This window comes from Salmo salar, chromosome 01, assembly GCF_965601325.2.
Source record: "Salmo salar chromosome 01, fSalSal1, whole genome shotgun sequence".
Classification (NCBI taxonomy): Eukaryota; Metazoa; Chordata; class Actinopteri; order Salmoniformes; family Salmonidae; genus Salmo; species Salmo salar.
The window spans coordinates 23,344,640-23,362,680 of record NC_138291.1 but is presented as its reverse complement, the minus strand read 5'-3'; the positions used below and the strand labels follow the sequence as shown (position 1 = coordinate 23,362,680).

The 18,041-nt window shown below is 41.2% G+C and overlaps 1 protein-coding gene across 1 annotated transcript in view; it reads left to right on the top strand.

Moving 5' to 3' along the window:
• LOC106577674 (centrosomal protein kizuna) overlaps window positions 1-5,426 on the top strand; it is a 36,903-nt gene extending 31,477 nt beyond the window's left edge. Inside the window, exon 8 of the mRNA XM_014156144.3 lies at window positions 3,944-5,426. Within this exon, the coding sequence (XP_014011619.1) occupies window positions 3,944-4,137 (194 nt within the window). The 3' untranslated portion in view covers window positions 4,138-5,426. The remainder of the gene's footprint in view (window positions 1-3,943) is intronic.
• Window positions 5,427-18,041: the final 12,615 nt, after the last annotated feature.

Below are 18,041 nucleotides of genomic sequence, written 5' to 3'. Positions count from 1 at the left end.
CAGGACACCGGGGTGTAGCTAGAGTTCGGCCATTGGTTCTCATTATCTTCTAAACAATGCTATGCAGCAGCATACTTGAAAAGGCGAGATGTGAATGCATGCTGAAAGCGGCCTGGGTTCCAGTTCACACCAGAATCTCAGAAACACTTGGCTAGCATAGATTTCATACTGAGCATTTCATCTGTGAGCATCTCCAAGGGTGCAAGCCCACAGAACCAGTCCAGTTTCAAATCACAACTAATCAAAAGCTAAATATTTTTTGAAAAGAGACATTTGCAGTCCAGTTTCATGGCTGGAGCCACTGCTGGGCAACAGTGAGTGTTGTCTATCTGTTACCACACACTGTCAGCACAAACTGAAGGTAATGAGTTAAGAATGTGTGGCTGTATATGCTTAAAGTGACATGCATTTATTATATCTACAGACAACAACTACAATGGACAGATACTTAGATATACAGTGCCTTCGGAAAGTATTCAGACCCCTTGACTTTTTCCACATTTTGTTACGTTACAGCCTTATTCTAGAATGGATTAAATAAAAACAATCCTCATCAATCTACACACAATACCTGATTATGAGAAAGCGAAACAGGTTTTTAGATTTTTTAGCAAATGTATTAAAAATGAAAAACTGAAATGGCTTATTTACATAAGCATTCAGACTCTTTTGCTATGAGACTCAAAATTGAGCTCAGGTGCCTCCTGTTTCCATTGATCATCCTTGAGATGTTTCTACAACTTGATTGCAGTCCACCTGTGGTAAATTCAATTGATTGGACATGATTTGGAAAGGCACACACCTATCTATATAAGGTCCCACAGTTTACAGTGCATGTCAGAGCAAAAACCAAGTCATGAGGTCAAAGGAATTGTCCGGAGAGCACAGATCTGCGGAGGCACAGATCTGGGAAGGGTACCAAAAAATGTGCAGCATTGAAGGTCCCCAAGAACACAGTGGCTTCCATCATCCTTAACCTTTCTGGGCCCGGGGGCAGTATTGAGTAGTTTGGATGAATGAGGTGCCCAAATTAAACTGCCTACTACTCGGGCTCAGAACGTAGGATATGCATATTATTAGTAGATTTGGATAGAAAACACTCTGAAGTTTCTAAAACTGTTTGAATGATGTCTGTGAGTATAACAAAACTCATATGGCAGGCAAAAACCTGCGAAAAAAATCCAACCAGGAGGTGGATTGTAGTTTTTCAAGTCTGTATACAGTGACTTAGGGTTCAATTTGCACTTCCTAAGGCTTCCACTAGATGTCAACAGTCATTAGAACGTGTTTCAGGCTTTTGCAGTCAACAGAGAGCGAACAAGACCTCCTGGAGTCTGATGACCAAGAGAATGACATGGCCTCAATTACTAGCGTTCACGTGAGGGGTAGCTGTGTTCCATAACGTTTTTCAAGACATTGGAATCGTCCGGTTGGAATATTACTGAAGTTTTACGTTAAAAAGGCCCTAAGATTGATGCTCTACAACGTTTGACATGTTTCAACGAACGTAAATATAACTTTTTGTCGTGACATTTTCAGCGCGCTTCCTACATTTGGAGTAGCTTACTGAACGCGCAAACAACAAGGAGGTATTTGGACATAAATTATGGACTTTATCGAACAAAACAACATTTATTGTGGACCTGGGATGCCTGGAAGTGCCTTCTGATGAAGATCATCAAAGGTAAGTGAATATTTCTAATGCTATTTATGATTTTAGATGTCTTTTTCTGAGCGCCATACTCAGATTATTGCAAAGTGTGCTTTCCCCGTGAAGCTTTTTTGAAATCTGTCACAGTGGTTGCATAAAGGAGATGTTCATCTATAATTCTTTGAATAACAGTTTAATATTTTATCAACGTTTATGATGAGTATTTTTGTAAATTGTTGTGCTGATTCACCAGTAGTATTGGAGGCAAAATATTTTCTGAACATCACGAGCCAATGTAAAATGTTTTTTTTTTTATATAAATATGAACTTTATCAAACAAAACATACATGTATTGTGTAACATTGAGTCCTAGGAGTGTCATCTGATGAAGATCGTCAAAGGTTAGTGCTTAATTTTAGCTGTATTTCTGTTTTTTTGTGACCCCTCTCCTGCTTGGAAAATGGCTGTGTGGTTTTTCTTGTGTTGGCACTGTCCTAACATAATCTAACTATGCTTTAGCCGTAAAGCCTTTTTGAAATCTGACAATGTGGTTGGATTAAGGAGAGGTGTATCTTTAAAATGGTGTAAAATAGTTGTATGTTTGAGAAATTTGAATTATGACATTTTGTTGTTTTGAATTTGCCGCCCTGATATTTCACTGGCTATGTCCCGCAGGTGGACACTAGCGTCCTATGTAGCCCATAGAAGTTAAATGGAAGAAGTTTGGAACCACCAAGACTCTTCCTAGAGCTGGCCACCCGACCAAACTGAACAATTTGGGGAGAAGGGCCTTGGTCAAGGAGGTGTTGTCACTCTGAAAGAGCTCTTGAGTTCCTCTGTGGAGATAGGAGAACCTTCCTGAAAGACAACCATCTCTGCAGCACTCCACCAATCAGGCCTTTATGGTAGAGTGGCCAGACGGAAGCCACTCAGTAAAAGGCACATGACAGCCGGCTTGGAGTTTGCCAAAAGGCACCTAAAGGACTCTCAGACTATGAGAAACAAGATTCTCTGTTCTGATGAAATTGAGATTGAACTCGTTGGCCTTAATGCCAAGCGTCCCGTCTGGAAGAAACCTGGCACCATCCCTACGGTGAAGCATGGTGGTGGCAGCATCATGCTGTGGGGATGTTTTTCAGCGGCAGGGACTGGGTGACTAGTCACGATCGAGGGAAAGATGAACGGAGCAAAGTACAGAGAGATCCTTGATTAAAAACCTGCCCCAGAGCTCTCAGGACCTCAGACTGGGGCAAAGGTTCACCTTCCAACAGGACAATGACCCTAAGTACACAGTCAAGACAACGCAGGAGTGGCTTTGGGACAGGTCTCTGAATGCCCGGACTTGAACTCGATTAAACATCTTTGGAGAGACCTGAAAATAGCTGTGTACCGACGCTCCCCATCCAACCTGACAGAGCTTGAGAGGATCTGCAGAGAAGAATGGGAGAAACTCCCCAAATACAGGTGTGCCAAGCTTTTTGAAGCAGCCTCAATTCTTCTTGGGTCTGCTGCTACAAAGTACTGAGTAAAGGGTCTGAATACTTATGTAAATGTAATATTTCATTTATTTTTTATTTTTAATAGATTTGTAAAAATGTCAACCTGTTTTTGCTTTGTCATTTTGGGGTATTGTATGTAGATTGATGTGGAGAGATAAAAACGATTGAATCCATTTTAGAATAAGGCTGTAACCTAACAAAATGTGGAAAAAGTCATAGGGTCTGAATACTTTCCGAATGCACTGTATTTGTCATATAAATGTTACATTGTTTAATCATTTCTGTAAGGCCAAACATTCATTTGTTGCCCACAGAGTCCAAAGTATTCAATCATTAGCCAACTTTTGACATTCCTAGCCTAAAACTGGGATTAAAACAACTATATTGCTATGCTATTATGTTGATTTACCATGGTGGACAAATTTTACGACCTTTCAGCTTCTCTATTGATTTTGAAGCCTGTGTAGTTGTCAAATATGATACCTAATCCACTGTATATGGAAGTAGTTAGTGTTTTATTTAAAGAAAATCAAATCAATCTCTTCTGAGTAGGGGTGCCAGCCAACCTGATACAGCGATAATGTGGAGGGTGAATATGGTGTCGTGGAAACTGTTTCTCCTCTTGGCGTGCGCATGTACACTACTTACGTACACAGTTTAGCCTGCCCTGCTCTGAAGACCCAAAGAGCCAGCCATCGGTGCGTGTTGTCTCATCAAACACACAGCCTCTGAAAGTTGGAAACTTGGGTCTTGAGTCAATATTTAACTGGGGCATTTTGTGTTTTTTGAACAGAGACGACAAAAGCATATCAGCTGCTTAAACAGTCTGCCATGCAGGAGAGGCAGCAGAGCTCTGGAGACGAGGAGGAGAATCTGTCAGATAAGGGGAATCATCGCCCACACCACCCCACCCCACACTACCCCTCCAGCCAGCCACTGTGGCCTAATCATCGGTCAACACTGAGCATATGGCTCACCGTCCCATAAAGATTTGTTACTAGTGTCGTATAGAGAATATACCCACCGTGTGTACAGATTTTTTGAGTCAGTGCTTTTCCTCTTCATCCATTTACATATACAGTACCAGTCAGAAGTTTGGACACACCAACTCATTCAAGGGTTTTTCTTTATTTTTACTATTTTCTACACTAGAATAAGAGTGAAGACATCAAAACTATGAAATAACACCTGGAATCATGTAGTAACCAAAAAAGTGTTAAACAAATTCAAATATTTCTTCAAAGTAGCCACCCTTTGCCTTGATGACAGCTTTGCACAATCTTGGCATTCTCTCAACCAGCTTCATGAGGAAGGTCGGGTGATTGTGGAGGCCAGGTCATCTGATGCAGCACTCCATCACTCTCTTTCTAGGTCAAATAGCCCTTACACAGCCTGGAGGTGTGTTTTGGTTCATTGTGCTGTTGAAAAATGTATTATAGTCCCACTAAGCGCAAACCAGATGGGATAGCGTGTCGCTGAAGAATTCTGTGTTAGCCATGCTGGTTCAGTATGCCTTCAACTCTAAATAGATCACTGACAGTGTCAACAGCAAAGCACCATCACACCACCTCCTCCATGCTTCACGGTGGGAACCACATATGCAGAGATAATCTGTTCACCTATTCTGCGTCTCACAAAGACACGGCGGTTGGAACCAACAATCTCACATTTGGACTCATCAGACCAAAGGACATATTTCCACCGGTCTAATGTCCATTGTTCATGTTTCTTGGCCCAAGCAAGTCTCTTCTTCTTATTGGTGTCCTTTTAGTAGTGGTTTCTTTGCAGCAATTTGACCGTGAAAGCCTGATTTCACGCAGTCTCCACTGAACAGTTGATGTTGAGATGTCTTTGTTACTTTAACTTTTTGAAGCATTTTATTTGGGCTGCAATCTGAAGTGCAGTTAATTCTAATGAACATATCCTCTGCAGCAGAGGTAACTCTGTGTCTTCCTTTCCTGTGGCGGTCCTCATGAGAGCCAGTTTCATCATAGCGCTTGATGGTTTTTGCGACTGCACTTGAAGAAACTTTAAAAGTTCTTGAAATCTTCCAGATTGACTGACCTTCATGTCTTAAAGTAATGATGGATTGTTGCTTATTTCAGCTGTTCTTGCCATAATATGGACTTGGTCTTTTACCAAATATGGCTGTCTTCTGTATACCACCCCTACCATGTCACAACACAACTGATTGGCCCAAATGAACTTTTAACAAGGCACACCTGTTAATTGAAATACATTCCAGGTGACTACCTCATGGAGCTGGAGAAAATGCCAAGAGTGTGCAAAGCTGTCATCAAGGCAAAGAGTGGCTACTTTGAAGAGTCTCAAATATAAAATATATTTTGATTTGTTTAACACCTTTTTGGTTACTACATGATTCCATATGTGTTATTTCATAGTTTTGATGTCTTCACTATTATTCTACAATGTAGAAAATAGTAAAAATAAAGAAAAACCCTTGAATGAGTAGGTGTGTCCAAACTTTTGACTGGTACTGTATGAGAATACACAACACAGCTTATCATGTAATAGATTTATTGATTGATTGATTTTATTTGCCACTTAATAAAACACATACTGTATACACAGTACATACATTTTAAAAATGTGACCGGGATATTACAAAACACTCCCTAAATTCCATTGTGCAAAAACATTACAACATTTAGACAACATAGATACCGATACATTACATACAGACATGAAAAAAGTTCTTATATTGCTCGATCATTAGCCAACTTTTGACATTCTTTTTTAAATTTAGTTACGAAGATAGATGCACAAATCAAAATGTTTGATCTGTCTTGTTTGCGCTTTAAGGAATAAATGATGGCTATGAAGTGGATAGTGGGAGAGTTGAGTACTCCTCTCATCAAGACCCTTCCCCTTGGTAAGAACATTATTATTCTTCTTCACTCCCTTTATGGGAAATAGGCCACCAGACACCAAAGTGGATGATGTACATTTGCATGTGGCTCTAATAATTCCCAGTTAATTTCCATTAGATCAACGGTGTGCCACCCATTAACTTGTGCGTGAAAACAAAAGGCCAGACTGTTATCAAGCCTAAAGCCTGCTCTCACTATAGGGTTCATGTTTCAGGAGGCTAGCTTTAAAAGCAGACCGTTGTGGTACTACGTGTACAAATTGTGTTTAAACAAATATAAAATCAAGTATATTATAATAGTAACTGTTTTTAAAGGAAGACTCACAAGGATGAGTTTTAAGGTGACACATCCTTTTAATTTCCAGAGCTTCCACACGTCCTGAATAGCATTTAGGCTGTTCAAATCAAAGACATGAGTGGTAGGAAAAGAACATCTAAATAGCTCCATGTTTTCACACATCTGAATATCAACATGACTTTATCAAAATCTGCAATTGTGCGGTCCCCAGAGCGCCTCTTCACCGGGAGCCCATTTGGGAAGGTAATGGCTGCGTAAACGTTATGAGGAATAATCTTCTCTGATTTCATGTGATTACTGGGCACCATGCTGACACAAGGGCCCAATGTGTTCGTCTCCCTGGGCAGGCCAGCGGGCTCTCCCAGTCTACCTATTAGCAGAGGAAAAGACATAATGGCCCAGCTCTATTGAGGCGCTGCTGTCTGCCAGTGCCAGCCCAATGACTGAATCTCTTTAATAAACATGAGCCAATTTCAGACTCCAGACCCTCTCAGATGGCTCCGTCTCCACCGTCATTAAGGCGCATGGTAAGCCCAAATCTAAGGCGATAAAACAAGTGTAAATGTAGAGGAAATAGCAAGAATCACAGCTCTGATTGGCCACTGTGGTCATGGTGGTCCTGTGCATAAATGATTGAAATGGGACTAATGAGTAGTTTTGCATGCTTGACATCTAATCTGGTCAGGGAAAGAGCTGTTGTAGGGCGACTACTAAGAGCGGTCGCCATCGTACCTCTTTCCTGCTCTTCTGTGATGTTGTCTTACCACAGTCACTTGCGCTTTATTGCTTCAACAAGTGGTCTCGAAGTCCTGCACTTGAACGGAAACATAACACTGCAGGATGCTCTGCCCTTCTTTCTCTCTCTTGTTCTATCTCAATGTCTCCCTCCCCATCTCTTTTCCCCTTCCTCTATTCCTCTCTCTCACTCCTTCTCTTACCGTCTCCTTATGTATTTTCCTTTCTTCCCCTCTTCTCCCTTTTTCATTATTTGCTTTATTTTGTCAGTGAGCCGACAAATGCAATCAAAATACTTTGTGGCTGGAATCAAAATAAAAAATGGCCTCCACTCTGTTGTCTTAGACAATAATTATGATTTGCCAGTTAAGCCTAGACTACAGCTGAGGGATTGTAGTTTAAAGCATAGGCTTTGGTGAAAAAAATGCATTTATAGCCCTTTGTGTGGCTCCTCATTATGTGTGGGCCCGATTCATTAAGTAATTGGTTTGCAGTTGTTTACATGAGTATTAAGGCTCTCTATTCAGGAGCCTTTGAGAGATACATTGTGCAAATGTTGCATGTTATGAATGCAGAATGAGAGGCGGGGGCCAGTCCTATTGGCCAAGCACTACACTCGGCTGAAAAGCAAGAGAAAAGCGCTGGGTGCTGCTTTGCATAGCAATGACTCTGCCTTAATACGCTTTAAAGATTAAATATATGCAGTCTATACAAGATACAAAGAGATACTCTTAACACATTTATATGTGCTCATTTCACTATTATGGCATTGGAGAGAATTGAGGTCTTTCATATTCTGTTTTTTTTCTTCTCCCCTCCACACAATGTTTTTCAGCAAGACACTTTATAGAATGTGCTGTTTTATTGTATTATGAATCACGGCCAAACAGACAGATCTGCAACAGTTTTTTTTTAAGGATTCATCCATTAAAAATATTTTGCTGCCATTGTGAGTGGTAAAGCAAAATCACTTTGTGGTTGAGTGGGGCTGAAAGGAATAATGCAGGAAGGAGTGAGACTTAATAAGCAGCTGCACTCCATGTAAAGACCACTTGTTCCCCTTTGTCTGCGGGTGCATGCCTCTGCTTCCTCTTCTGCAAGAATCTTTGTGCTGTTTTTCTTCCTTTACTGTAGGCATTTCAGATGGTGTTCCTTTTCTCTTTTATTTTTTCTTCTGTTTTTTCCTCTCTTTTTTTTGGCCTGGCCTTGATTTAAGAAAGAATTATCTCACTAAAAAAGCAACAGAAAATGTAGGTCCACCCACACAGACAGTGTGGTGAAGAAAGTGGAACAGCGCCTCTTCAACCTCAGGAGGCTGAAGAGATTTGGCTTGGCCCCTTAAACCCTCACAAACTTTTACAGATGCACAATTGAGAACATCCTGTCGTGCTGTATCACCGCCTGGTACAGCACCTGCTCCGCCTGCAACCGCAGGGCTCTCCACCGGGGGAAAAACTACCTGTTCATCCCGCTATCATCCAGAAGGCGAGGTCAGTACAGGTGCATCATAGCTGGGACTGAGAGACTGAAAAACAGCTTCGGCCTGTTCACCTCGCTATCATCCAGAAGGCGAGGTCAGTACAGGTGCATCAAAGTTGGTACGAGAGACTGAAAAACAGCTTCTATCTTAAGGCCATCAGACTGCTAAATAGCCATCACTAGCCGGCTTCCACCCGGTTACGCAACCCTGCACCTTAGAGGCTGCTACCCTGTATACATAGACTTGTAAACACTAGTTACTTTAATAATGTTTACATACTGCTTTACACATCTCATATGTATATACTGTATTCTATTCTACTGTATTTTAGTCAATGCCACTCCGACATTGCTCAATCTAATATTTATATATTTTTTAATTCCATTTTTTTTACTTTTAGATTTGTTTTTAGATACTACTGCGCTGTTAGATACTACTGCACTGTTGGACCTAGGAACACAAGCATTTCACTACACCCGCAATAACATCTGCTAAATATGTGTATGTGACCAATAAAATTTTATTTGATTTATCTCTCCTTCTCCAGTCATCAGTGGCTGCTATGTTTGTGATGCTGCGTCCCTGCTTGACAAAAACCTTCACTTGACAATTAGTGTGTGGAGCGTTCCCTTGGACAACAGTATGTGCTCAGGCATTCACCCCCCAATCACTCAGACAGAGACAGTGTCATAATCAGAAGTTAGCCCTCTGTGGAAGAGAGGCAAGAGGAAGTGATGTGTTTGGCTCTCTCACAGAACACAGGGAGGGAGAGCGGGAGGGAGGGAGAAAAATAGAGAGATTGCCCCAGAAAGCGGCAGGTAAAGAGACCGACGAACATGCAGACAAACAAACAGAGACGGATTAAACAGAAATGTGGTAAAGGACTTTTGGCAGAGAAAGACCCACAGAGACAAACTGTGCTTTATTTCAGTGCAAATTCCTGGCAAAGTTAGACAAACACCCAGTCTGAAAACAAAAACTTGCTCCTACCCCTAGACACTTCTTACTGGCCCTTCATTTGTAGATCTGAAAGCATCGACAATGTGTAAGCAATATGGGTGTAACTCCATATACTGTAACCCACTGCAATGGTCTATGATTTGATTTGGGACCGGAAAAGAGAAACAGGCAGTGATAGACAGAGAACGACAGAATGGCTGGCAGCATTGAGAGGCTACTGCCAGAGGAGGTCACTCTCCTACATTGGGTTCCTCTTCATTCGCACCATGCCTAACACTCGCCATGCCTAACACTCGCCATGCCTAACACTCGCCATGCCTAACACTCGCCATGCCTAACACGCGCCATGCCTAACACGCGCCATGCCTAACACGCGCCATGCCTAACACGCGCCATGCCTAACACGCACCATCAAGTATCCATTTGTCTAATACCTGGTTACTCACACAATATCATGTCTTTTAATTTCTATTCATGACAAAAGTAAGGTTTTGTTTTTCATAAGAGGAACATTTTATTAGAAAATAATTGGTCACATTCCAATAAGTCATTTGTCTAACTGAGGTTGTTTAAAACAATTTGATAATGTAGTGTAAACTTGTGAATAATTTGAAATGATCTAGAATATAATTGAATATATTTAGGCTATTCCATTTTATTTCCGTCAATCATTGTTGTGTTCTGTTCTGTCAAGCAGCTGTGATTCCAATGAAGGAGCTGCCTGCTATCAATGAATGTAATTGAGTGTGAATCTGTGGCACCATTTTTACAGTTCTGCAGTTCCTCTTTATGGCCAGCAGAGAGCACTCACATGTTAGAGAGCACAGACTGGAAGCAACCAGTGAATGCCCAGGGTTGCCTCACACTGTTGGCCCTCTGAGTGCTAGCTACATCCTACTATAATACTCTGCTGTTTTAAACGTCTAAACAGACCTAAACAATTTAGCTGTGGGTCATAGCTGGGAAGGGAGTAGGAGTTGATGGGGTGATGGGTCTCCCTCTTTTTACCCCTTTCCTTTAGACTAACGCTGTGCTAGAGTGCCTGTGCTATTAGCATTTCTTTGTGGGTGTTAGGAGCTTTAAAAAGACAGGGTAAATTAAGGCAGCATTCTCTACCAGCCTGTGCCAACAGTATATTAAATACCAGGTAAGTATCATTTTCCCAGACAGAATCAACCCTGTATAGCTTTTCCATTACACATCATCAAATTTAATTCCAATGAACTCATTACAAAAACAAAACAACAGTCCAAATTCACAATCATTATATAGTGTAGTTTGGATGGATAGCATATGATAAGTAAAGGATAGAGTCATATGCCTGTCTCCTTTACATAGAGACTAGCAATAAATATGTCTAATTGCGGAGAATAAAAACATATTTTTCAAATGCAGAAGGATAATAAGGGTGTTTATTTGTGTTATTGTGGAATTCTCATATAAGGGGTAGACATGATAGGTTATATTAATATACTTGTTTTGTATCATTTGTGCCAAAGTTTCATACAACATTTCTCCATTCTGCGAGGCATATAACATAATGATAGATAATAATCAAATGTGAGAAAAAAAGCATGAAGTTGTGATTGAACGATGGCAGTCCTCCTGCTCACAAACCTTATTGTAATGTAGATATAACATAAGGTAAACAGTAATATGTAACAATCACAAAAACCAGGAAGGAGCCATTTCAGAAAGGAGGCATTTCAGTGGTAATTTTCATAATTTCCCACATTACATTCAACCCGGCCTACCAGAGTCTGCTAAACAGTGGCCGGCCCAGTCTGTCTTACATATTCAGATCATTGCCTCAATTAAGGCGAACTCCGCACAAGATGAACTGGCATAAATGTTTATGGAAATGGAATACTAGATTGAAGGTCAGCGGCGTCCTGGGCCCACTATGGTAATGGCCCAGTCTTGAAAATCAGCCGGTCCCTGTTTGAAGTGGAACAACTGATAGATCAGCCCCCATGCTGCTTTGGAAGTTATATAAAAGAATATTCCAATTTATTCCCGGAAACATGATTTTATTACCGTCATTACAGTGGCGGGAGAAGAAGTATCATGTTGCTGTAAATGGCTGGATATTAAAGAGGGAATGTGAATATATAAACATATTGACCATGTCTGTGTTTTCACTTCCTTGTGTTTCCCAAATGTTGTGAATTCAGTGTGGTTAAAATATCGTAGCCTAGAATGCTATGCCGTAACAGCTGCTGTTGAATTATGTAAAATAAGTCCCTATATAAATGAAAAGGAACAGTGTTTGACAGGCTATGTTAGTGTAGAAGCAGGCTAAATGGGAAGTAGCAGACCAGACATCCTTGTCTCACTCTTTTCTGTTCCATCTTCACTTCATCTAAAGCAGTGGTTCCCAAACTTTTTATAGTCCCGTACCCCTTCAAACATTCAACCTCCAGCTGCGTACCCCCTCTAGCACCAGGGTCAGCACACTCTCAAATGTTGTTTTTTGCCATCATTGTAAGCCTGCCACACACACTATGCAATACATTTATTAAACATAAGAATGAGTGGGAGTTGTCGTCACAACCCGGCTCGTGGGAAGTGACAAAGAGCTCTTATAGGACCAGGGCACAAATAATAATCAATACCTTTGCTCTTTATTTAGCCATCTAACATATAAAACTTTATTTGTTCATCGAAAATTGTGAATAACTCACCACAGGTTAATGAGAAGGGTGTGCTTGAAAAGATGCACATAACTCTGCAATGTTGGGTTGTATTGGAGAGAGTCTCAGTCTTAAATCATTTTTCACACACAGTCTGTGCCTGTATTTAGTTTTCATGCTAGTGAGGGCCGAGAATCCACTTTCACATAGGTATGTAGTTGCAAAGGGCATCAGTGTCTTAACAGCGCGATTTGCCAAGGCAGGATACTCTGAGCGCAGCCCAATCCAGAAATCTGTCAGTGGCTTCTGATTAAATTACATTTTCACAGAACCGCTTGTTGCAATTTTGATGAGGCTCTCTTGTTCAGATATCGGTAAGTAGACTGGAGGCAGGGCATGAAAGGGATAACGAATCCAGTTGTTTGTGTCATCCGTTTTGGGAAAGTACCTGCGTAATTGTGCACCCAACTCACTCAGGTGCTTCGCTATATCACATTTGACATTGTCCGTAAGCTTGACTTCATTTGCACACAAAAATCATACAATGATGGAAAGACCTGTGTGTTGTCCTTGTTAATGCAGACAGAGAAGAGCTCCAACTTCTTAATCATAGCCTCAATTTTGTCCCGCACGTTGAATATAAACTCAGCAAAAAAAGAAACGTTCTTTTTCAGGACACTGTCTTTCAAAGATAATTAGTAAAAATCCAAATAACTTCAGATCTTCATTGCAAAGGGTTTAAACACTGTTTCCCATGCTTGTTCAATTAACCATAAACAATTAATGAACATGCACCTGTGGAACGGTCGTTAAGACACTAACAGCAATTAACGTCACAGTTATGGAACTTAGGACACTAAAGAGGCCTTTCTACTGACTCTGAAAAACACCAAAAGAAAGATTCCCAGGGTCCCTGCTCATCTACGTGAACGTGGCATGAGTCATGAGGACTGCAGATGTGGCTAGGGCAATACGTACTGTGAGACGCCTAAGACAGCGCTACAGGGAGACAGGATGGACAGCTGATCGTCCTCGCAGTGGCAGACCACGTGTAACAACACCTGCACAGCATCGGTACATCCGAACATCACACCTGCGGGACAGGTACAGGATGGCAACAACAACTGCACGAGTTACACCAGGAACGCACAATTCCTCCAGTGCTCAGACTGTCCGCAATAGGCTGAGAGAGGCTGGACTGAGGGCTTGTAGGCCTGTTGTAAGGCAGGTCCTCAATAGACATCACCGGCAACAATGTTGCCTATGGGCACAAACCCACTGTCGCTGGACCAGACAGGACTGGCAAAAAATGCTCTTCACTGACGAGTCGCGGTTTTGTCTCACCCAGGGGTGATGGTCGGATTCATGTTTATCATAGAAGGAATGAGCGTTACACGAGGCCTGCACTCTGGAGTGGGATCGATTTGGAGGTGGATGGTCCGTCATGGTCTGGGGCGGTGTGTCACAGCATCATCGGATTGAGCTTGTTGTCATTGTAGGCAATCTCAACGCTGTGCGTGAGATGGATGACGTCCTCCTCCCTCATGTGGTACCCTTCCTGCAGGCTCATCCTGACATGACTCTCCAGCATGACAATACCACCAGCCATACTGCTTGTTCTGTGCGTGATTTCCTGCAAGACAGGAATGTCAGTGTTCTGCCATAGCCAGCGAAGAGCCCGGATCTCAATCCCATTGAGCACGCCTGGGACCTGTTGGATCTGAGGGTGAGGGCTAGGGCCATTCCCCCCAGAAATGTCCGCGAACTTTTTTCGAAAAGTACACCATTTTTTTTATAAACATTTGATTTGAAGCTCAACTTGCACTAAGACAACCTCATGGATGTTCTTATGAAAGACGATTTAGTCAGGACTAGCTACAAGGTTGGACAAATTGATGACTTGACCATGTAACTGTTGATCATGTTTTGTCTGTCTGGTATTCCTTAAATTAAACACCCTTTCAATGAAAAGCAAAGAATGTTTCTGGACTGTTTGATAATAGTGGATTTCTGGAAACAGGTTAATGAGACTTAATCTAATCTTATAGATGTTGAAATTCCCTTATTCCCAGAATTTCTCTGACATAAAGGGGACTTAAACATTACAAAAGGGACAGATTGTAAAGGCGGCATAATAGCTGCTAAAACAATCTTGCAAGGTTGTTTTCAGCCTGTAATGAAGCCTAAAACATTTTGATTTTAAAGATGTCCACTGCAAGATTACAATCAGCTTCCAATGTCACGTTGACAAATTGGATCAGGCCTGTGAATCTTATTTCATATCAGTAGCAAAGTTAAACCTTTTTGAATTTGTTGAAGTTTACTTATTTTTGTCTAACGTCCCAATACAACTTATTTTAAATAAATATAGGATTTTTCTTGCATAGAGCATATCTCATTTAATCATATCTGAATGTGTACCTTTTGAACAAAAAATGTGTTATCTAAAAGGCTTCCTCTCAGTTTCAGGAGGACATACTGTATGCAAGGTGCCCTTTCAAATGCAGACAGACAGGCTGATTATTTGTGATTGCATCCTTGCTTCGTCCCCCATTTCCCCTTTTTTTTTACCTTGGTTTCTTGACTGGCTCTGTTTTGATTTGCCTGCTCTGAGTGTCAAAGGTTTTCAGTGGTGTACTCTCTTTTCTTGCCTTGAGGCATAGAGGTAGACATCATCCAAATATCTGCCGGGAAGCTTATTGATATGTCAACGTAATGGTTGCAATATAATGGTAATGCCAGCTATGTAATTGAATGCATGTATTGGAAAGCAATCTTCTCACTGTTGGAAATGGGTAGGGAGTGTTTCTTTTTGGGTGGTTTTTCCAAAAGCAGAAACGTACAGTTTGTAAGATGGAGTGGCTTTCAATAGGATCAGACCCAACATAATTGAGTTCATATACTCAGTGTACAGCAGTCACATTTGGCTGGGCTTGGAGAGAAGGGGGTAATTGTGAGGATGGCAATCAAAGGGGTCATGCGTTTGAATTGAGGGACACATGGATGCAGATGGATGAACACCGTGTGTGTGCGTGTGTGTGTGTGTATGTGTGTCTGTGTGTGTGTGTGTGTGTGTGTGTGTGTGTGTGTGTGTGTGTGTGTGTGTACGTGTGTGTGTGTGTGTGTGTACAAACTGTCCTATTTTTGTTCCATCTCAAATAAAATATTTTCATTGTTGGACATAAAAGTATAAACAACAGGCCATATGGCTGTACGATAACCACGACAGATGATGGGGATATATTGTGGTGGTTGTGAATAGGCCCTGTGATGATGTAAATTGAAGAGGAGGCCTTTAAAAGTAGAACAGCCTACTGCATATGCATCAAGGCACATCAAAGCCCTTTCAGGGGTCACACATTTACATAGCGATATCACTGATGCTATGGGAACCCACCAACCCTGTCTTTGGACCACTTCTGAATAAAGAGAGGGCTTGTGGAAGTCCTTCAACGTGATTAGAACAGGAGTCAAGGAAGTTCCCTTTGGTGTTCCTTCCCTTTAAAACAGGCTTAGGCTTGGAAGTCTGGCTCCTCAAGTTCCTGATAGGCATCCTTGTAACATGCGTGTTACATACACATTTTGGTAAAGGCACTGGTACAAGAAACTAGGCGTTTGATGGTGTGAGTTGTACATTTGATTGATAGGACATGCATAGAGCTAGAATGGTCCTCCATCTCTGCTGCCTTTATTCATGGTGTTTGTGTGATTTCACTGACTGTGACAATGATATCCATTTTATCCTTGAAGGCCATTTACTTATTATGTGCCTGACTTATTGGACACTGCCATACACTATTTAAGTCGTAAGTGCTCTCAATGTCAAAGACCACTGTCACAATAACTATTGCTTTTTGAAATTATGCTTTTAACAAGGTTATTGACTTTTCTGTGCATTTTCAGGAGAGAAAAGACAAAACTGAAAACCTACTCTGCAGTACAGTCTAAAGGTGAGTTAGGAATGCAGCCACATCCATCCTAAATAATGCTGTCTCTATCTCTGTTTCTCATCATGAAGTAAGCTAGATGTTAGCAATATTATGAACCACTTGAGATGTTATGCTAATGACAGAATCATCCATCTATGCATGGATCACAAATGGGTGTGAAAAGGGCACATGGACAATTATTCAAGCTCTTGCTCTCTGTTATAGCAATGCTATCTGTAATTAGTATAGATTTCACAATGATCATATCAGTTCCTGTTTGGGTTTGAATACCCCCATATCTGCTTTTATGAATGTCATGAATCAGTATCATGCCTCAAATGTTGGGTCTGTGTTATGAATTATTTATATTTTTGGGGCGATTCAGACAACAGCAACTCCAAGATAGAAGCTGCCTTACATCCTCAGCACTATAATATGAACAATGACAACTCTGAGGATTTTTATGACTGACTACCTGAGTAAAGGTATTTTTTTATTAAATGTATTTATTATTTGAACCCCTTTTTCTCCCAAATTTCGATCTTGTCTCATCACTGCAACTCCAATGGGCTCGGAAGGTCGAGTCATGCGTCCTCCGAAACATGACCCGCCAAACTGCAGTTCTTAACGCCCGCCTGTCAGCCGCACCAATCTGTCAGAAGAAACACTGATCAACTGACGACCGAGGTCAGCCTGCAGGCGCCCGCCACAAGGTGTCGCTAAAGTGCGTAAAGCCAAGTAAAGCCCCACAGGCCAAATCCTTCCCTAACCCGGACAACGCTGGACCAATTGTGCGCCACTCTATTGGACTCCCGATCCCGGCCGCTTGTGATACAGCCCGGGATTGAACCCGAGTCTGTAGTGACGCCTCTAGCACTGCGATGCAGTGCCTTATACCGCTGCGCCACTCGGGAGGCTAGAGGAAAGGGATTCTTAACAGAAGCTGCTGAGAACGCTTTAGAGAATGTCACCATACTGTTTTATTTTTTTCTTCCATCCATTACCCTTATCTGGCTAGATTATATTTATGTTGTAAAATGTATGCATACTGTATCATACAAAAATAATAATAATAAACCTGATGCCTCTTACTGTGGATAAAGTATGTGAAGCGTTTTAAAAAGACACGCTGATGTTAACCCTGCTTCAGTCTCTTTATCTGAATGACTCTTACAACTCATAATAACAGCTTGAAATAGATTAATCTGGTCTTTTAAAGCGATTTGTTTGCACTAGGCTGGAAATCATGCATTTTGAATGCTGCTAGCATCTCCGAGTGGTCTGCATCTAGCATGCTTGAGTGTAGTGATGTGAGTCACCTGTGAAATGACAAAGAACAATGGGCCACTCTGGATGTTACCAAACGACCTGCAGACCTGTTGAAGTGGCCCATCGCCCAGGACAAGATAATAATAATAATAATAAATAATTTATAACATTTCTATAGCACTTTTCATGGTATCTCAAAGACGTATTGTCGTGTTTACAGACCCACAATAGAAACAACGGATCACAATGTATGTTTTTGGAACTGTTTAGTGAAGTTGTAGTTATGTACAAAGATGATATCAGACCTGGATTAGTTTTCTTTTTCATTTCCCATGTGCCTTTTCATTTTCTATGACATTTCGGACTCCCTAATATCTTATTGCTTTAAGGAATGTTTTAGTACAATCATGTTTTATTTTTGTATAATACTTTGTGATCAAATTGTTTGAGTGGACATGCAGTACTCAGAAACATAATTACATTTAATAGGAAAAAAAAGATGCGGTCTTTGTTGGTTCACTTTGTTAAACCCCTCAACCTGCCCTCCCTCCCATCTACCCTTTTCACTCTTAAAGTAACAGTACCTCTGAGTGACGGTGGCTGTGTTCGAGAGGAGCAAAACCGTAATGTGTCATAGATAAATTGTAACTCACTGACTGATCTACAAATAATAATGGTGAGTTATTTATAATGCAAT